The sequence below is a fragment of the Camellia sinensis genome, chromosome 7 (genome assembly GCF_055761805.1).
Source record: "Camellia sinensis isolate YWXY chromosome 7, ASM5576180v1, whole genome shotgun sequence".
NCBI lineage: Eukaryota > Viridiplantae > Streptophyta > Magnoliopsida > Ericales > Theaceae > Camellia > Camellia sinensis.
Genome location: NC_138967.1, coordinates 82,107,741 through 82,129,351, shown reverse-complemented (window position 1 = coordinate 82,129,351; position 21,611 = coordinate 82,107,741). Strand labels below are relative to the sequence as shown.

At 43.4% G+C, this 21,611-nt stretch overlaps 1 protein-coding gene across 1 annotated transcript; it reads left to right on the top strand.

The window, feature by feature from the left end:
- Positions 1 to 5,532: 5,532 nt before the first annotated feature.
- LOC145795179 (uncharacterized) lies at positions 5,533 to 7,279 on the top strand. The gene is made up of 2 exons (XM_082878322.1): positions 5,533 to 5,662; positions 5,772 to 7,279. Exons 1-2 carry the CDS (start codon positions 5,536 to 5,538, stop codon positions 6,743 to 6,745), a joined length of 1,101 nt encoding a protein of 366 aa, XP_082734448.1. The 5' UTR covers positions 5,533 to 5,535; the 3' UTR covers positions 6,746 to 7,279.
- Positions 7,280 to 21,611: the final 14,332 nt, after the last annotated feature.

The window sequence follows — 21,611 nt, the reverse complement described above, 5'->3', positions numbered from 1 at the left end:
TAGAGCCATTCAGCCCGTTTGACGGCGATAAATCCAAGCCCACCAATCTTGGACTTGCGATAAATTCGGGCCCACTAATCTTGGGCTATTGGGCCTAAATAATTTAGTGGGCTTAAATTAGCTCCTCTTACATTTGCCCCTTGCGTGTGCGAGAAATTGTAATTTTCTCGGACATGCATACTGTCATTTCTTCGACCCTGCTTCGCGTCACGTTTTCAAAAAAAAAAAAAAAAAAAAAACATGTTGTCACGACAGAGCCTATGGATAAAGTTGATGACGCACTTCAATTTACAAAAAAAATTGACAAGCAAAAAAAATTTTTTTTTTTTTTTTAACAACTCAAAATATTGATAATTAAATTTTCATTTCTCCAAGTATTGGAAAACGTAAAACGTTTTCTTTTTTTTCTTTTTTTTTTTTTTGTTCCAAGTCAAAGAAATAAGAACTAAAAAAAAAAAAATCAATTTCTGTATTCTTGACAAGATAAGCCACACTTTACAGCTAGCCCACTTTTCACTTTATAGCATAAAAAGGTAAGGCTCATGCACCTTTATTTTTGATTTGGAAAAAAACAAACGGCAGGCTGTTATGTAGGCATCACACCATTTTTTTATTGGCTCCAGATAAAAATAAAGCCCACGTTTCTCGACCCCCTCTCTCTATGTATCACCAAAATATCTGAGGCCAAATAAAATTTGTCTTTATTATTGCAAAAATCACTATTTCAGCACTATCTCTCTCTTTGAACGGAGAGACCCAAGTTGGATTCCATCTTCTTCAAGGAGGCTCTGTTTCTACAAACCAGAGACCACCACGTTTGCTCATTTTCCGCTGCAGCAACTTCGCTGCAGACCCACTGTCTTCAACTGTGATCTGGCCAACGCCGACCACGCCGCCCTTTCAACGCGGCGTCGGTCTACCCAGCTACTCCGTCGCTTGTTCGCGTCGCAACTCGTGGCACTGTCAACAACGAGATTCAAACCACTGCTCACATGCATCATTGCCGGACCGGTTCGTTCTTGGCTGACCCACCGTGGCCGCTGGTTCTTTCTCGCATCTGACCTGTGCGCGTGGCTCTTAACCCACGCTGCGTGCTTCGTGACCCATGGTCTCACCACAGGTTCTTCTGATCTCCTCATTTGCCTGTTCCGGTGTCGTTTCTTGGTAATTACAACCTGTGTCGATTTCAGCTCGGCATCGTATCACTCTCTTCAACTTCGGACTTTACTTCGGCTTTTTTTTTTTTTTTTTTTCTTTTTTGGGACTTGGCAGTGATCAACACCAGATTCAGCTTGCCAACTTCAATATTTGCCCACCCTGGCGCCGCTTCATCACGATCTCGGTTTATACTGTTCTTGGCCACTCTCTCATGGGCGTGGCCTTCAGATCTGTAAGCATTTTTTCGAAACCCACTCTCGATCCTCTTGTTTTGATGAAATCTGAATTTTTGAGCCTTACTAGAAATTTAATTTGGGCCTTTGAGATTTGCGAGCATTATTGTATATCAATTTTGAACTCGAGATAGCTGAAGGTTCCATTGAATCTTGACTTGCATATGAAATGTAATCCTGAAATTCATATTTTGGAGCTTCATTTTTGGTGGGCCTTGGTCTTCCTCTCAACTAATTTCATTTTTTTTTTTTTACTTTGCTACTTGAAAATCTATAGACAAGTATATATATTGATTATATATATATATATATATATATATATATATATATTTAGCTTCGAATCTGCTGGTGCTTGCTTTAGATTGAATCTGCTGGTGGTTCAGTTTTTTTTTATTATTATTATTTTTTTTTTTACTTCGCTGCTTGACAAACTTTGGGCAAATATATATATATATATACTGATTATCATATATATATATATATATATTTTGTTTAGAGCTCGGATTACCCACATTAGCCTTGGCTTGTGCACAATCAATCGCTGCTTCCGGCTTCAGCTTATCCAACGTCGACCACGCACGTTCGCCCTCTCAACGCAACGTGTGTGGTCTTACCCAACCTAGCTCCACATCGCTGCTTCCGGCTTCAGTTTATCTGACGTCGACCACGCACGTTCGCCCTCTCAACGCAACGTGTGTGGTCCTGCCAAGCCTAGCCCAGTCTTGTTGATTACAGTCTGTAAAGCCTTTCTGATTTTAGCTTAAATTTCCAGTATCGGCTTCGGACTTCACCTCTCTAACTGCCCAAATTTGTAAGTATGAAATTCGGCCCCCTCTTCCGAATGTAAATATATTTAAATATATATAAATATATATATATATATATATATTTTTTTTTGTGGCAATCCCAATGATATTTTTTTTTTAGCTCAAACACCGTGATTTTGGCCATATGGAAACATGCACTAGCACTTGAAACCTTATTGAGGTGCTTGGCTTGAACATAATTTGTTGAACTTTATCACCGAGGAAAGGCCGAATATAACTTGTTGACTAGTATTTGAGCTCCATTTTTGACATGGAGAGAGAAAACCCTGGACTTATGAATATGGACTTTGGAAAGGACATTCTTGTAATTTGCATAATGATCCACTGAATCTTGCTACTGATAAGCAATGTAATATACTTCGGATCTCGGGCCTGAAATTTACTATTGAACTTCACTCTGTCCAAATTTTGAGCCCCGTATAAATTGGACCTTTAATATAGAACATAGTGACTTTAAGAAATTGACCCAATTGAACTTCATCATGAAGCGACCTATGACATTGCACCTCTTATTGATGATAGAAGACGAAAATCTATATGTTGATGATGCACCCATTGGTGTTAAAATTTGTTGAGCTTGAGGAACACCCGAGAAAAAGAATTGTTGATGACTTTTGGGGTTGAACCTGGACTCTTGGTGTAAAAAATTCCTCGTAGAATTTGTTGAATTCATGGACTCTCAGAGAAACGAATAGTTGATGCCGAAATTTCATTCGAGTGTGTTGCTTTAATTCCAATATTCTGAATTTTAATACGGTCAACTCCTTACTATTTATACCTGTTATTTCAGCCATATGTCTTCTCGAAAGAAACCCGCTGTCCCGGGGTCATCGGAACCGGCTCTCATGAAAGAGAGGGATGCACCTCCGGCATCTGAGTGGAGGAAATCTCCTTATTTTGGTCGGTAGGATCCCTTCTGGCGGGCGGCTACCTCCACCACTTCTCTTCTATCTCCGAAGGCGGCTCCATTATGTCTCACTGAGGACACTGACTCTGGACACGAGGCCCTCATTTCTCCTTCCTCGGTGCTACGCTTTCGGATTGAGCGGGGGGACTTTCCATACTGTTATCCTCAGTTCAAGGCCTTCTCAAACCCTCCTTTTGGTTGGCGGGAATGGGTCGATGATGTCCTCTCGGACAAGAGCTTCTGTGAGCGGCTTCAAGAGGCCCGACTATTGATCCCAGTGAAAATATCTCGATCCCTATCCATCCGTCGCAACAATGCTAGCCTGGAAGCCATGGCTATTCGGTGGAGCACCGAGACACACACCTTTATACTTGGCCAGCACGAGATGGGGCCCACCCTTGAGGATGTGTTCATGTTGCTGCGTCTGGAAGTGACCGGCCCTGATGCCTTCGACCCTGAGCAGACACCCCCCGAAGATGATTCTTTGATCCAATCTCTGAAGCTAAATCTTCAAACTTGTGGTCGGTGGAGTTCCGTTTTTGATGGTTCAGCGAGGAGGACTAGTCGAGTAAGGACGGACCATGCCTCCTATACTGCATGGATCCGCCACTTCTTCAAAGATCTTCAGCCCTTGGCCAGAGATGCTGACCCTGACTCTCGGGAGTATGAGGCCGGTCCGATGTATGGCTCCAGGCTCTATTTCTTGGGATTTCTGGCTTGCTTCCTTTCATTCTTCATTCTTCCAAGCACACCTCCGGATTCCCTCAATCCTTTCGTCTTCCCCTTGGCAGTCAGGCTCTTCAGAGGAGATCGGATCCCTTTGGCTCCACTATTTCTTGGGAATCTCTACTATCGGCTGGATTTACTACATCGAGATATGGTTCGCTCCGTGGGTCGATATGAGCCTGTCTCCTTTATTCACAGCCAGTTCTTGCTATGTTTCTTCTTCGAGAGGTTCCCAAAATTTGCCCCTGCTCCGACTGTATTTGAGGCGGAAGTTCTTCGGGAGAAAGTGGATAAAGATGGTATCCCCGTGCTCGATACTGATGGGTCTCGGACATTTGAGAAAGCGAAGTCTTGCCAGCCGTTGATTACACGGTGGTCACGTACCATTTCCACTTTATCCTTGAATACTCTGGTGGATGATCCCCGACGCTTTGTGGCACAACCGTATGTATGCCCACCTGTGGGTGTGGCCACACCGCTTATCTATCATGGTTCCTCCCGCTCGGTGTCCTTTCCTTTGCCGAAAAACATCCCTGCACCCTTTGTTGATATGCTGATTATGATCCGTCCGCGTTCATTACCGGTGTGGCATGAGGAAGGCGTTGATAGTGCTGTTTATAGGCCTGACCGCGTAGCATGTCAATTCGGGTTTGATCAATGTGCCCCGGGGCCAGCACCTCCTTTATTATCATTTTCAGCGAGCTACGGGCGCTTCAGTCGCGGGCTTGTACACACCGTGCTTCCCATATCCGTCTCTTTGACGATGCCAGGCTTGAGCCGAGTAGGGGGTTTCACCCCTTCTTTCAGGCGGTATTGGCAGAAGAATATCGATACGTTTATTGCATTTGTCCAGAGCAGACCGACCGTATGTTTGCCTCCCCCGATTTATAAGAAGGATTCTTCTCTTCGGCTACCCGAGAGCCGAAAATCTGACCACATGTACGAGAGTTTCTTCACCTCATCTGCTCCAACTGACCCTTCTGCTCGGGCACCTGCTTCTAGCTTGGCAATTACTTCTCCAGAGCCAGTCCCTTTGAATAAGGCCTCTGGTCCTCGGACGACCCGCCTTAAGAAGATGGCTCACAAGAGGACTTCTGATGCCAGTCCTTCCGCTCCTCGTCTTTCCAAAAGGCTTCATGAGGTACTCGAAATTCTTGATTTGAAGCTACTTTCCTTCTTGCGACTATACCTTCTAAAATGAAAACTTTTATTTGCCCATGTTGTGTAGGATCCTGCGATTGTTGACGTTGTCAGTACCGTGGCTCCTGGCCATGCTGCCTCCCCCAGGCCGGACTCAGACTTGGACGACACCCTCCCTTTGTCTGCAAGACTTGTGAAGATGCGCACCCCTCGTATAGCAGTTATAGATGACGATGATGATGAGGCTGAGTCCTCCGATCATTTTTGTGACCTTATTCCACGCATGCGTCGTCACCGCCCTACCGTAGCTGAGGAGAAGCACTACCTTGGTGACGAGTTTATTGGGGCTCACCGTTCTGATGTTGAGATTGCTGGAGGGACTGATGCCACAGAAATTGATGTCGCGGGCCATGCTTCTAGAAGCGATGTAGAGATGAGGTGCGCCTCTGGGAATGGTGTGGAGGTGGATGTGCTAGAGATCTCTGAGACTCGTTCTGGCACTTATGGTGATTCTCATCCTCCGGCCCTCCTTCCTTCTTCAGGGATGACTGCTACTGTTCAGGCTTCATCAGACATTGAGATCGATCAGGTGGTCTCTACACGACCAAGTGACTTTGTTGATGCTAGGAGTCCTTCAGTTGCCCCTGCTTTGCATATTGATTCTCCCTCTGGTAATCTTTCTTTCTGAAGTTTGTCATTTACTTATATCTGTGAGAAATCTTTACTTAAATGACTTTCCTGTTCCCTACCTCTAATAAGGCCTTCTTATCTTTTCTTCAGTGTTAGCTGCTAACGGGGTCTTGCCTTCACCTACCTTAGACTCTGCTCCAGTGTTAGCTGCTACCGGGGTCCTGCCTTCACCTGCCTCGGACTCTACTCCAGTGTTAGCTGTTACCGGGGTCCTGCCTTCACCTGCCTCGGACTCTGCTCCAGTGTTAGCTGCTACCGGGGTCCTGCCTTCACCTGCCTCGGGCTCTACTCCGACTCTCTTTGTAACTCCTCACGGTTCTCCTTCTCAAGGGGGGACACCTGCCTTTGAGACGACTGCCAGAGGTTCTTCATCGCCAGTGCCTTCGAATATTTTGGATCTGAATCTTAGTGATTTCCACATTGATAGTGATGCTTTTGGTCTTTCCCCTTATCGTTCGGCATTCTCAGGCTCGGGACCTCTGCCGGGAGTTACCCCTCCGGGTGGTTCATCTAACCCGATAGACATTGGGGAGATTCCTGAGACTAGCAGCTTTCCGGCCCCAATTCCTCCTTCAGCTTCTGGCAAAGTATCATTTCTCCATTATTGGGTAGCTCCTGAGTTTGCTTCAGTTCTACAGCTTGTGCATTCAAGTTACCCGGAGACCTTTGCTTCATTTGCTTGCCAGTGTCCACTCATTCAGACTGCTCTTCTCGAGTCTTTTGCCACTATCTTATATAGCTTGGACAGGCAACGGTTGTGTGACCTTAATGGGAAAGTAGTCGAGACGGCGTATCAGGGGATCTCTGACATGGAGCGTCACCAAGTGGACTTATCATGGCTTCGGAAGCGCCTGGATATAGCTTCGAACGCCAGTCATCAGCTGGAACTTATGTCTGTGCTTGCCTCTTATCGCACCTCTATAGATGAGATAAAGGCAACTCTTCGTGAACTTGAGTCGGGTTATGCTCTGGCCTTGGAGACTTTAGAGGCACACTCTGCTGTTTGTCCTCCAGATGTAGATATGACGGGCAGCTTCTTCGAGGGTGTCTTTAGGAAAGATTGAGTTTTTTTTTTTTATCATTACTTTCTTGCCCCTTTCGATAAAAATGTTTTATCTAGGACAATGCAATGAAATGACAAAATTTTTGTTGTTTGGATATTTTCGCATTGTTTTCTCATTCTACTTGATAAAATATTTATTTCGAATGATACAATGGAAAGAACAATCATATGCACATGTTTATAAAAGCTGAAATATTCTCATTAGTTCTTCAACTTTCTTGACAAAAGTATAATAGATTCACTGTAAGTGATGGGATAAAACATGCACCATAGAGAAAACCAGCTTCTTCATAACGTAAGGGAAATACAACTTTTAGACAAAGTAAGAAAGTGAAAATGAATTTCATCATAGATGAGTCCAACTATGGGTAGTAATGCTTGATAAACTTTGCATTGAGCGGGCCAGTTCGGAAGCCGTCTTCAACCCTTACAAGTTTGTAGTACCCGCTTGAGCTCGCCTGAACCACCTTGTAGGGCCCTTCCCATTTTGGAGAAAACTTGGGCAAAGGCTGTCCTCGCATGATTGGGTCTACAATCTTCCACACTAGATCACCTTCTTCAAACTTCCTTGGTATCACAGTCTGGTTATAGGCTCGGGCGATGGACTCATGATACCTTTCCATGACTTTTGCAGCTCTGTCATGCTTTTCCTCTAATGCTTCCAATCTGGTGGTTCGAGGCTCCAATACCATCCCCGAGGCGAGAGCCATTCGAGCAGATGGCGTTTCCAACTCTATAGGTAACACTGCCTCGGACCCATACACAAGGGAGTAAGGAGTTGCTTGAGTTGGCTTTCTCTTCGAAGTGCGATACGCCCATAGGGCTACTATCAACTGTTCGGACCAAGTCCCCCCAAACTCATCCATCATCTTGCTCAGAATCCTTATCAGTGTCTTGTTTGTGGCTTCCGCCTGCCCGTTCCCTTTTGGATAGTAGGGTGTGGATTTGTGATGCTTCACTTGGTAAGTCTCTAGGAGGCTCTTCACATATTTGTTTATGAAGGGAGTGCCGTTATCCGAGAGGATGGTGTTTGGTACCCCAAATCGGCAAATGATATTCTCCTTGATGAAGTTCGCGACTGCAGGCCCCGTAGCGTTCTTTAGAGGAATTGCTTCGACCCACTTTGTACTCAATTCTGTGGCTGCGAGAATCCACTTGTACCCCTTAGAAGATGTGGAGATGGGCCCTATCAGATCAAAAGCCCAGGTATGGAACGGCCATGGCGTTCGGATACTATGCAGGTCTACAGCTGGAGCGTGGATCAAATTTCCGTGTTTCTGACAAGTCTGGCACCTCTTCACGTGATGGGATGCATCTGACTCCATGGTCGGCCAGTAATACCTAAGGTGTATAAGTTGCTCGAACAGCCGAGCCCCTCCTTGATGTTCAATCTCGTGGGCTCTTCCGAGGACTAGATCTGACTCCTCCTTGGAGAGACATCTCAGGGGAGTGCCCTCAATACTTCTTCTATACAGCTTGTCCTGATCAAGAAAGTACCGCCTCGCTCTCCTCTTGAGGTGTGCAATGTCCCTCGGGCTCTCAGGTAGTGTTCCCTCTTTGAGATAGTCAACGTAGACTTGCCTCCAGTCAGGGGTATCAATTTCAAAGCAACTCTCATCCTCCCGGATGTATGACTGACACTTGGGGCATTCCTTCTGTAATTGATTTGAGTCCTTCTCCATCTCGGGCCAATAATAACCTTGTCTTTGGATTCTTCTATACAGACTGATATCCCCATCCCCGCAAGACTTTTCATGGATCTGTTGTAGTCGGAAGCTTGCTTCTTGTTGGCCAATACACCGGGCTAGGAATCCAGTACCTCCTCGGAAGTAAAGTTCACCTTGAATTATTGTGAATTGGGCAAGCTTGGCCATAGTCAGTTTTCCAACTTTGCTTCTGAGTTGCTCGAGGACTTCTCCTCTCCAGTCCTCTGGAAGGCCTTTGTCTTCGGGTATTATTGAAGGTTCTGTTCTCTTCTTGATAACAATTGTTGCCTCTTCCTCTGGAATGTCAACTCTTGCCCCTAATGTTGCGAGGGCATCTGAAAACTTGTTGTCGGAGCGAGGCACATGCTCTATTTCGACCTTCTGAAATTTGTCAAGAAGCCTTTGGACTGTTGTTCGATATGTGGCCAAGGCAGGCTCCTTTAAGACGAACTGTCCTGAAACTTGCTTCACTATCAGCTTTGAGTCCCCCCGGATCCGAATCTTCTTGATACTGTGCTTCTCAGCTGCTATCAAGCCTAAAATAAGAGCCTCATACTCGGCTTCGTTATTCGAACAATGGAAATCCAGTTTATAAGACAAATATAACTTTTCCCCACTTTTGCTTGTAAGGACTATCCCGGTTCCTCCCTTCCCTCCGGCTGCTGCTCCGTCAAAGCTCAATGTCCAGAAGCTTTCCTCGGAAGCCATAGCTGCGTGCACCTCTCCTCTTAATTCTTCATTCACTGGTTCATAGTCACCACTTGGAAATTGGGCAAGGAGATCAGCTAAGGCTTGGCTTTTGATCGCCTTGGGGGCTACACATGTGATCTCGAATTCACCCAGTGCTAACAACCATCTTGCCACCTTCCCGGTTAGAGCAGGCTTGCTGAGGAGGTATCAGATTGGATCACTTTTAGTAACAATCTGAATCTGATGTGCTAGGAAGTAATGTCTGAGCTTTTGGGCAGTGAATACCAAAGCTAAACAATGTCTCTCTACTGGAGTATATCGGACTTCTGCTCCTCGAATCTTCCGACTGATGTAATACACCGGGCGTTCTACTCCATCTACATCTTGGACCAATAATGCCCCTATGGATTTGGGGGTTGAAGTTAGGTACAACATTAGAGGCACCCCGGGCTGCGGGGCTATCATGGTCTGAGGCGAGGTCAAGGCCGCCTTGATTCTCCCAAAGGCCTTTTGGTGCTCTTGGTTCCACTCGAACTTGGCATCTCCTTTTAACAAAGAGCCGAAAGGCGCAGAGATCTCTGCCAGTGCTGGGATAAACCTCCGAATATAAGACACCTTCCCGAGGAACTTCTTTAACTCCTTCTGAGAATGCGGGGGAGGCATTGCTCTGATAGATTTGACCTTGTCTTCATCTGCCTCGATACCATGCCTATGTACAAGAAACCCGAGGAACTTCCCAGCCGTCACCCCGAAAGCACATTTGAGAGGATTCATCCTCATTTTGAATTTCTGGCACCTCTTGAATACCTTCTCAAGGTCTCGGAGATGGTCTTCTTCTTTCTTGGATTTCACCACTAGATCATCAACATAATCTTCCATCTCATGATGGATCATGTCATGAAAGATTGCAGTCATAGCCCTTTGGTAAGTTGCACCGGCATTCTTGAGTCCGAAAGGCATGACTGTATAGAAGAAGTTTCCGAGAGGTGTTCTAAAAGCAGTCTTTTCTGCGTTCTCTTCAGTCATCTTAATCTGATTGTATCCACTGAATCCATCCATGAATGAGAACATCTGGTGTCCCGAGGTAGTATCCACGAGGGTGTCGATGTGAGGAAGAGGGAATTCATCCTTCGGGCAAGATTTGTTCAAATCTCGAAAGTCTACACATACTCTGATTTGGCCATTCTTCTTCTTTACTGGCACGATGTTTGCTAACCACGTGGGGTACTGTATTGGCCGGATGAAACCAGCCTGTTGAAGTTTTTCAATCTCCTCCTTAATCTTCTCTTCGAGATCTGGATGATATTTTCGAGCAGCTTGCTTAATTGGCTTGGAGTTTGGGAACACATCAAGATAGTGAGAGACTAGGTCAGGATCTAGTCCGGGCATTTCCTTATATGACCAAGCAAACACATCTGAGTATCGGCTTATCCACTTTAACAACTGTTCCCGCTTTTCTGGGCTAAGGCTCGAACTTACGAATACCGGCCTCGGTGCATCTTGTCCATCACTCAGATCTATTTCGATAAGTTGTTCAGGCTGAGGCTTCGGCCCATCTTGCATACATTCTGGAGCCACTTCAGGCTTTATTACTATATCATTGTCAGGAGGCTCTTCTTTTGACTCGGAGTCGGTGACTGAAGAAACCGACTCCCCGCACCTTCATAAATAATACACCATCTTGCCTCCTTCTCGAACTTTCATCACCTTCCGAGGAATAGGCGGACTTTCTGGTCTAGACATCGCCCGCTTACTTGATTCTGTCATCGGCTCCTTGTCATCTTTGATATCCTCCCAACGAGGAATTTTGACCCCTCGAAGCTTAGAGGTGGTGGGAACTTCTTCGACAGCCAGTTCGGTGAAGTAGATGGCATCAGAATAATGAGCTTCATGGATCTCGAACGGCCTTTCTGTAGCCTGAATTGTCACCGTCTTCTTTCCCCATTTAGCCTTAACACACTGATGATAACTTGATGGTACAGCCCCATATCTATGCATCCAGGTCCTCCCTAGAATGATGTGATAATTTGCCTCAGAATCGATAATATGGAACTTGGTGGCCGAGCGAATCTCTCCAACGGCTAAATCAACTGTTACGCATCCGATAGTAATTCTCCTTTCTCCACCGAAGCCAGTGATGACTATCGGCTACTTCACAATGCGTTCTTCAGAGATTCCGGCTTTTTCTAGAGTAGCGCGAGTCATAATGTTGATAGAGGCTCCACTATCTAGAAAGGCCCTTTTGAACTCAACCCCGTTAATAAAAACAGTAACATAAAGCGGGCGATTGTGAGAAAAAGGATACTTTCGATCAGCCTCGGAGAAAGTAATGGCACTAGATTGCTCTTTTGCCTTCCTCGGGATAGACCCCTCAGTCGACATGCATTCCTCATGGTGTGCCTCGGCTATATTAATGATAGACTTGGTGATTTCCGTTCTTGCCTCCCTGGAAAGTCCAAGCTGGTCAAAGAACTGCTTGAACTTTACACAGTCTTGCAGGGTTTTGGCATAGTGATCCGGATCTTTTTCCACTCTTGGAGGCTCGTAGTTAACCATCTCCTCGGTCTCCTCAAAATAAGATGCCACATAAACATGGTGTCCTCCTCTTCCATAGTATTCTTCTCCTCCTTCTGGATCAAAGGGATCATCGCCATGAGTCATAAATGTTCTGCCCTCTGGATCGAGAGCACTTTCATAGTAAACTTGCTCACCCTCTGGCTCGAGGATGTCGTCCAGATAACAGTCATCGTCATCGAGATTAGCGATAGCCTCGATCATTGGGCCTTCATAAGCTATCATAGCAACATTCTTGCCCTTGTCTCGGTGTTGAGGATACGGTTGTTCTCGGATGTCTTGAGTCCCTCGCTTTTTGAACCTCAATTCGTCTGCCTCGACTTTATCTCTGAAGATTTTCCTGAGAGTCCAACACTTCTCTGTCGGATGTTTCAATGTACGATGGTAGACACAAAATTCAGGGCTCTCACGGTCCTTTTTTGATGGCATTTCTTCAACATAAGGCAATTTTAGCTCTCCGTCAGCCACCCATTCCTTAACTAGAGCTTTCACTTCCTCGATTCCACATGGATAAGAAACATTCCCCTTTTCACCATTATATTGCTTTCTTTTCTGGCCCCTATGACCTCCTCCTTGTGAATTTCGGGTATCCGGGGCAGAGGCAGCAGCAACGATAGGTCCACGAGATGACTTGAAACTAGTCTTGTAACTGGCTTTAAATCCGGACTCCTGAGCCTGAGGGATGCTAATGTTCCGAGCTGCTTCTATTAATGCCGAGAAGGTGGGTAGCTTGTGGTTAACTAGAAACATTTTGTACCTGCTCAATGCCCCTTCTAGACAAATTTGAACCAGATAACTCTCCTCAACTGCTTCATGACAATCCACGGCCTTGTCCTGAAACCTTTTGACGTAGTCAAGGATGTCTTCACTTTCTTGTTGCTTCTCTTTACACAATGTAAGTGTGGTCACCTTCTCCGCCACTTGAAAGAACTTGGAGTGGAATTTGTTAACCATTTCCTCCCAACTTCGGACAGAGTTTGGGGCCAAATTAACATACCAACTATATGCTCGGTCGGTGAGGGACTTAGAGAATTCTCTCAGTCGGAGGACGTGGTTTGAACCATGAATACCTAGAGTCTCGATGAATCGCACAACATGTTCTCGGGCATTTCCTTGTTTGCCGTCGAACTTGATGAACTTCGGCATTGTATACCCCTCAGGGTATGGATAGCTCAGCATCTCAATGGGGTAAGGCGGCTTGACGTCTGGATCAGGCAAAGAGGGTAAGGTCCTCTTGCCCCGTTCGAGATCGAACATGGCCTGCACATCGGCGAGAGTGAGAAACTGTTGAGGGAGAGAGTTTGATGGTGGTATTCCCGGGACTTGGCTTATGTACCCGAAGACTGAGCTAGGGGCGTCTCGGCCATTCTGGTGCTGCGAATTCATCATTGGTGAGGACATTTGACGATACTGGCCATCAGCGCCTATAGACAAGCCAGTTGGTGATGGGATATTGAATTGAGGCCCGTAAAGTCCACCGTACGGCGCCGCTATACCGGGTTGTGCTTGCAGATTTGTTGTCGGCACCAAAGGAGGCCCGCTTGGTGCTTGGGTAACATTTACTGGTGGCGTGACAAGATTAGGTACGGGCAGAGCTCCCTTTTGCGCCATCACGCTCCTTATGTTTTCCTGGACACCAACAATCGCCGGAGCACCATTCATTACACTAGAAACTCCCCTAGTCACCATTGGATCTTGGCTTGGCACGCCATGGAGCCCGGGCATGGGCAAACTGCCGCCGCCTACTGTGGTTTGAGCATGTGTTACTGTGGCCGTGTTACCATGAGCCATAGGCTGATTGGGGCCTACTTCTCCTTGGATTTGATTTTGCGCTCCGGCGAGAATAACTCCACCACCAGTTTGATTCCCGTTTGGCGCCGGTGCAAAGTTAGAACTCATCACCAACATGGTGTGAGTGAGATTCTGAAGAGTGGTAAGAATCTCTTGCTGAGTATTCTGAAGTCCTTGAATGGCTTCAAGCAAAAGTGGCTGATCTGGAGCCATGGTTCTGTCATCACCACCATTAGAGGATCCTTGTTGGTGAACTTCATCTTCTCCCGCCATCCTTGTTGGAGTTGTGTGGATTCCAGATCTCGTTGAGACCATAAAACAATCCGCCTCCCCAGCAGAGTCGCCAAAATGTAGGAGAGGGTTCAAGAAAGGAGTTGGAAAATTCGAAGATCGAATTCTCTAGAATATGATGAGAGGCTTAGATTCTTCAATAATCTCAACTTAGGAACACAACAACAAAGGAGATGATGGAGATAAGAGATTGGGTGAAGAAGAAGACAAAATGGCTAGAGAATAGAATAATGGCAAGGCTCTCCCATTGATCTCCCACTTTCACTCTCAAGGTTGATAATGGAGAAGGGAAATTAGTTCTTTCCCAAGAGTTAAAAAATCTCCAAAATTCATCCCCTGTAAAGCTATGGGTGGGTGCTATTTATAGGCACCTCATGATGTAGGATGGAGCCCATGTGCAAGGCACATGGGAGATATTTTCTCTAACCACCTTGTCCGAGGAGGTGACCTCTCCGAGGAGGTGACTTCTCCGAGGATGAGAAAACCCCGAAGAGGAGATCACTCCCTCGGCGAACCCTTCTTCTTAGCCACACCTAACCAATGATCCCCAATCATCCCAAAGGGTCAGGGGTAGTCCCAGAGGACGTCCTGTCGCAAAAATATTGCCGAGTCTCATGGACCCCCCGGGGTCGTGCCACCTCGACCCGGGTATAGGCTAGTTTAACCGAAGAGTGAATTTGTCTCCACTCACCGTCCTCGGGATCGGGTCCTTTGTTCGAACTCCATTACGCCCATGGTTCTGGTGTGTAGATCCCGGAAAGCTCCGAGCCCGCAAGTGTTCTGGGACTCATTAACGGAGCGACTTCTAGATTGCGTCTGAATCCGTTCGAAGCCAAGTATTTCGGACCTCTAGGTTCGTGGATCCGAACCCTTTCGAGGCTTAGAGTCATTCAGCCCGTTTGACGGCGATAAATCCAAGCCCACCAATCTTGGACTTGCGATAAATTCGGGCCCACTAATCTTGGGCTATTGGGCCTAAATAATTTAGTGGGCTTAAATTAGCTCCTCTTACAACTAGATATTATTACTTCTACTTATTTAAATACTAATTAATAATCTACACATAGTAGTCATTGGATACGCGGGGACTGGATGCCAGAAGTATACATAACATGTGTGACGATTAATTCTAAGCATTTTGTTTATTGAATAATTTGTGCAAATAGGTTTGTTTTGAAGCATATTGAGGCCTTAATTAAGTAGGGCTGTCAAATTATCAATGCCATGGCTATCCTTCTACTATTGATTCTCTCTCCAAGTTGCAATATAAACTATAATTTTATTAATGCAGTTATTTTCAGACCTGTCATAAACTAACATGATTATGAGATTAACTATTTAATTATTTAACCCAATTGAGATCCGAACTTACTCTGCGATGATACTTGCATTATGGAATAGTGTTGTGTTAAGCAAAGAATAATTACAATATAATGGCACGCATTATTTTCATACCTTTTTTTAAATAAATAAATAAAAAAAAAACATCGGGTGATAAGTAGGGACATAAAAGTCTTTTTCAAAATGAGTGTAAAAAATATAATGTTGATACCACTTTATTTATTATAGATGCGATTGATTTTCTACCAAAATGAATACAGTACTGATGAATATGTTTAGCTCAATTTTTTTTAACCTTAACCTAAGCTTGAGTTTGAACATTCCAAAAGTTCGGTTTGACTTAGTTCATGTGCAACCCCTCACATAGGGAAACAATTTTTTTATTAAATTTTTTTTTTTTTAAAAAAAAAAAAAAAGTGCGAAGAATGGAATACTGGTAGCGTTGCATTCATCGTAGGCAAGAATTATATATTTATGGCATTACATAATGAACAAATGGTAGCACTGAGATATAGGTTACTTTAGCTTGTAATATATTTATTGTTTATATTGGTTTTTTTGATTAAACTATATTTCTATGTTTGTAAAATGAATACAATAGGGTGTTTGGTTTGAGTTTTTTGGATTAAATTTTTTGAAAATTGAGTTTTTTGGTTTTCGTATTTTTTTGTTTTTAGTGAATATTTTTAAAATTTTAAATTTTTTTTTTTACTTTTTTAGATGCACCTTACTTAGATGTATCTAAAAAGTAAAAAATTTGTGAAAAAATATTTTAAAAAATTAATAAATACATAAAAATACAAAAAATGTACTGAATTCTCTTTTCTTTTTCTTTTTTTCTATTTTTTGTATTTAGTGAATTTTTAAAAGGTTTTTTTTCACAAGTTTTTTACTTTTTAGGTATATTTATGTTAGGTATGTTTAAAAATTAAAAAAAAAATTGCTTAAAATATTAAAAAATTCAGTAAAAGCAAAAAAAAAAAACACGAAAAATAAAAAAGTAGAATTTTTTGAAAAGTATTTTTGGAAAAGAGGAACCAAGCAAAGTAACCAAACGGTATGAACAGTTATTGTCATGTGATCTATTAATTAATTAATTTTTTTTATTAAAAAAAGTAAATAAAATTAGTTTTTGTATTTATTATATTAATTTTTGGTAATTATTTTCTTTTAACTCAGCACTTGCATCAAATTGTCCTTGCGATTTTTTAAGATGGGCTGTGAAGGCTGACCGAAGACATTACCAGGCCCGATCTCCCGATCTCCTCAGCCACCCACTGGGCTGATTATGTTATGGGCCTGGGCCTTCATGCTAACTAGGCTCAATGTGAGCCATGCTAATTCAGACTCAAACAACCAGCTCAATTTGTGAATTAAGCACAGTATTTGGAATGAAATTTCACTACGGTAACCTTTGTTAATGTTTATCTTTTTTTTATTTATGTTTACAAAAAATTTTATAAATTGATTTTTATTTATTTTTAGAAAAATATAAATTACAAACGAGTTTGGTTTGAATAAAATTTAAAAACATAAACTAAAAAATATGTTTGTTCAGGCTTAAAATATTTATATTTATTTTTATTATTTATGATAATGAGATCACACACATTATAATTAAAAAATAATTGAAAAAAATTTAATTGGGAAAAAAATTAATTGAAAAAAAAATAGTTGGAAAAAAAATTTAATTGAAAAAAATGAAAAAAAAAATTAATTAAAAAAATAATTGAAAAAAATTTAATTGGGGAAAAAAATTAATTGAAAAAAAAATATATTTGAAAAAAAAATAATTGAAAAAAATTAATTAAAAAAATATTTGAAAAAAAATTAATTGAAAAAAAGATTATTTGAAAAAAAAAATTATTTGAAAAAAAAAGTTAATGGCTGTTGTTCGCTGATAATATAAGAGTCCATCCAATTGAGTTTGAATTTACCCCTGGTGTTGTGGATAGGAACTCAATTGTCCTTCAAAATTTTTTTTCTTCTTTCAGATTCTGGAATTTGGCTTTCCTGCCCGTCTTCATTGGTTTTGAGAGATGATCCAGTTTTTGAATCTTTGAGCACATCTGCCCCCTTTTTTGCCCCTAGTTCAAGGGATACTTCTCTTCCAACTTTGCAAGCTTCTTTTGATCACATCTGACCTTCTTGCCCCTAGTTCAAGGGCTGCTTCCGATCTAGCTTTGCAAGCTTCATGTTTTGGTTGATCGTTGAACATTCTGAATCAAAGTTTGAGGTTTGAAAGCAAAGGGGTCGAGTTTTGAGGCCAAGAGTGATCCTATGCTGTACAATCTCAAGATAAATTCTTGGCATGTCTTCATAGAACCACGCAAAATATTTTTTGAAGTCTTTTAATAAAGCAACTAGTCGCTCATGCTCCTCTGAAGACAAATAGAACCAATTTAGATCAACCCAGGATCCTTCTCATTACTCACATTAACAGACATGATCTCATTCATTAAGGGCTTCGCATGCCTCTCTTCCTCTCAGTTGATCAAATTTTACAAATCCCAAGGAATTCCTCCCTCTTTGTTTTCATCATAGTGTCAGAAAAGTTTTGAAAAACTTAGGTCAATGCAATGATTTCAAGGCACAGAAAAGTAGGTGAAAATCTTTGCCGTTTCATTCAGATTTTTTGGCACAATTGGCTCAATGGCAGAAACAGACGTACAAGAAAAAGTGTAAAAGACAAACACAAAACAAGATATTGATGCCCGAGTTAACACGCTCGAAATCACTAACCTCCGACACAACAAGACAGACTCCATACAAAAAGACTGACTCAATACCCAAGTCAGAAAGTATAATAAACAGCATTTGCAAATTGCTCAAAACGGTGCGTGCCATCCGCCACATCTGGAGTAAAATGAGCGCCATCGGCAGGTGGTTCATCCCCTGATCACATAGTCACATTATCCCTACAGTTCATTGATTCAGTGCCGATAGAATTTGTAAGACCTGGTGCGGCGATGAGCTCGTTGTCAATTAGATCTTGAACTTCATGACAAAAATAATAACGACCGTCAGTGTCATGACTGGTTTGTTAATGGAAAGCACAGTACTTAGCAGCATTATGCCTGGTTAGAAGGGGATCCGGGAGAGGCCGAGGGTCAAGGGGTTTGAGATGGCCGTGTCCTACGAGGATTTGGAGAGCTTTGGATAAGGTCATGTAAAGCACGGTGAAGACCCTTTGGCCTCGGGCCTGATGGCTTGAGGTTTGTGAAGTTGTGTTGGATGTACCGGCAAAGGGGTTGGAAGGTATTGACTGGGTTTGATGATCTCTTCCGAGTGTAGGATTGGAGCTAAAAGGGGTGTTTCTGGTACGACAGCCTTTTTCATGGCTTGCCCCTTGATTCGAAATGCCCCGAACTTGAGTGGCAAAAGTGCCATCCATAGTCTTTGCATCAACTGCAAGCACTTGCTGTTTGTTCAGCCCTTCGACCATGAAAGCGTCAATAGCCCATCGAAGATGTTTGTAAGGATCGATACTTGCCATGACCTTGTTATTATCACTTGCACCCACTTTGCCAAGGGATTGGGTCGCTATATCAGAGCGGAGCCCAGTTGTTGTTGGCATGTCATTGCCCAGACCTGAGATAACTTTAGGTTGGTCATTTTCAACCGCAGCTCGCCCCAAGATTAGGGAGCCTTTTGGTGTGAAATTTTTGGCATGTGATGTGGTCGATGATGGAGCCAAAACCCTAAAGGCTAAATCTGCCACAGTTCTCTACAAATCTTCAATCATGCTCATTAGCTCAAAAGTAGTGGGTTCATGGGTTTGAAATGATTGGGGTTCGAGTGCATCCATCATGCACAAGTCCGTGCTTTTTGGAATAAACACCTTAGGCTTAGGTAGATGGGCCGGGGTGATGTATATGTTGGGTTGTAGGTGGATTGCAGTGTGTAGATGAGGTTAAGGTGTGGATGAGGTACTTGGTCATTGGGGTCTTGAGGTGGAGCTATCATCTGATTGTCGATGAGATTCTGAACCTCATGACGAAGGCGATAGCAACTATCGGTGCCATGACCACGCTGTTGATGATACACGTAGTAGTTGGTGGGGTTATGTCTGGCAGAGAGTGGGTCAGGCAGAGGTTGAGAATCAAGGGGTTTGAGATACCCTTTTTCCATCAGGACTTTTAGCGCGCTGGTTAGGCTCATATAGAGGGGGGTGAAAGATCTGTCTTGAGCTCGGGTTAGGCCAGCTGTTTGTGGTCGGCATTGGCAAAAAGGTTGGTAGTTTTGGGATTAATGGTGACAGTATTGATTTTAGTGGGTCTGGGAATAGTGCTATTGCCAACATTGGTACTCCCTGAAAACACCCTCTTTGTTGGCTTGCTTGTTCTAGAAATAATCCCCTTGTTGAATGCACTCTCAATCTGAACCCCTAATTTATGTAAATTTTTGAAAGTGAATAGTGGAGCAACTATTAACTTTTGCCGCATATCAGGGTCAAGGTTTTGCACCACTATCCGCCCTTGGTCCCTCTTAGAAGGTCGATTTGTCATCTATACTGCATTTGCTCTTCACCTTGCAACAAATTCCACAAAAGGTTCTCCAAGATGCTGGTGGATTGCTTTCAAGATCTTGAATGGTCATTTCAAGTTGGGTATTGTAAGAGTATTGATTGACAAATGCCTCAGCCATCTCTTCCCAGTTCTGCTTCATTGTATCCTCCAACTTGGCGCACCAAGTGGTTGCTATACCCGACAGGGTTCTTCCATACATAGAGAGTTTCTGAGGCTTAGTCAGACCCATCGGTTTCAGAACGTCCAAGAAAAGCCGGATATGTACCATAGGATCTCCAGACCCGTCGAAACGGTCAATGTGTGGCATTTTGAATCTGTCTGGGAGTCTTATGGTAGCCTCGGTGTACCCATCCTCAATGTCGGGAACGGAGTTAAGTCCCTATGCCTTTTTGAATTGCTTCTCAAGGTTAACAATTTTTACCAAGGTCGGTTCGAGATCATTAGTATCAAGGGGATAAAGCCTCTCATTAGACTGTACCAGAGGTCTAAAAACTCGAGCTTAAGCCAACCCTTCTCGGGGATCTGGGACCTTGCAAATCTTCAGTTGGCGAAGGTAGATCAAAGTTCGGCTGGGCTCTCGAGACTGGATGTGTGGTAGGTGCCTTAGATGGGCGTTGCATTTCAGCATTGGTCTCATCCTGCATGGTGATTCCCTAGTTTAATGCCACTATCATGGCCATAACTTCTTCCGGACTCTGTGCCATTGCGAGTCTGCTAAGTTAAACAAAGGTGATCTAACTGGTGGCTGTCGGATCAGTTGAACCAGTGAGCCTTGTCTGGCCCTTTTTTGCCCTGCCACCGGCGAAGGAAACACTAGTTGCCCTTGAACTAAATCTCCGACCTGAAAAAGTCTATCAATACAAGTCTAGAGTACTCGGGGGATATCAGAGCCTTCTGAAGCTATAGTTCCAAGACTACCTAGCAAAAAAGAAAACAGACAGCACCTCAGCCCAATTTCACTAGAACGGATATGATCACAGCTAACTGACTGTACTCTCTACTAAATTCTCCCCCAAAAACTAATACCAACCTTGCAACTGATATGCACATTCCTGTATAGTTTTGTAGACACCCCATTTTTTACTGCCCTTAAGACTTGGGCGCTACTGATAGTTTACTTGGTGGTGAAATATGTACAGTGCAAGGGTTCGATTTCTTCGGCAAGAAGAGAGTCAAATCCCAACTTCATACCCCTTTTTGGACCAAAATGATCTTGATCAAATGATTTTGAGACCTTAAAACCTTCTCTTTCAAAATAGCTTTTCAAAAAGTTCCTACGATGTTCCAACGCTCGCATTTTGTTAAATGTCGCGCTTTTCGGTAAACCGAGCAAGGACAAAGTGGAAATGAATGAAGGAGAGATGAACTCTTTTGAAAAATCTTTCAAAACACTTTTTTTAGGGGTTTGGAGTTGAGGAAAATGGGAGAGGAGAGAAGAAAACATGTTGGAGAAGAAGTTCGGCATGAATCCCAGTAGGATCGAAACTGAGCAGTCTTCACTCAAACAGGCATAAATTTTTTCACAATTGGAATTTTGAGATGACGCTGCCACCATTGGAAACAAGACTTCCAGGGCTAAAATTTAGGCTCAATAATGACCTGAAAAGGAGTCCAGATGAAGGAGTTATGTCCAGTTGAAGTCAGGCCCAAAAAGCAAATTTTTTCTGTCCAACCAGAGGTGGAGAATGTGGGCCATAAATGAGATTTTTGGGCCATGTGCCGGCCATGAATGGCCAAGGCCAGCCCCCTACCATCCAATGGTGTCCCATGCCAACCAACAATGGTCATGTGCCGGCCATTGATGACAAAAAGCAGTTTTTGGCAGATATTTTGCTCTAGCTGGTTACAGCTGTCTCTCTTGAGATATTTTCGGCCAAAAGCTTGTATTTTTCTATATATTGAAGCCTTATATCTCATATTCAAGGGTTAGAACATTTGAGGAATA

Bases quoted from the DNA above. Each gene is read 5' to 3' on its own strand.
- LOC145795179 (XM_082878322.1), top strand. From the start codon at position 5,536: ATGACTGCTACTGTTCAGGCTTCATCAGACATTGAGATCGATCAGGTG. The intron at 5,663-5,771 runs GTAATCTTTCTT...TCTTTTCTTCAG, and splicing joins GCATATTGATTCTCCCTCTG to TGTTAGCTGCTAACGGGGTC.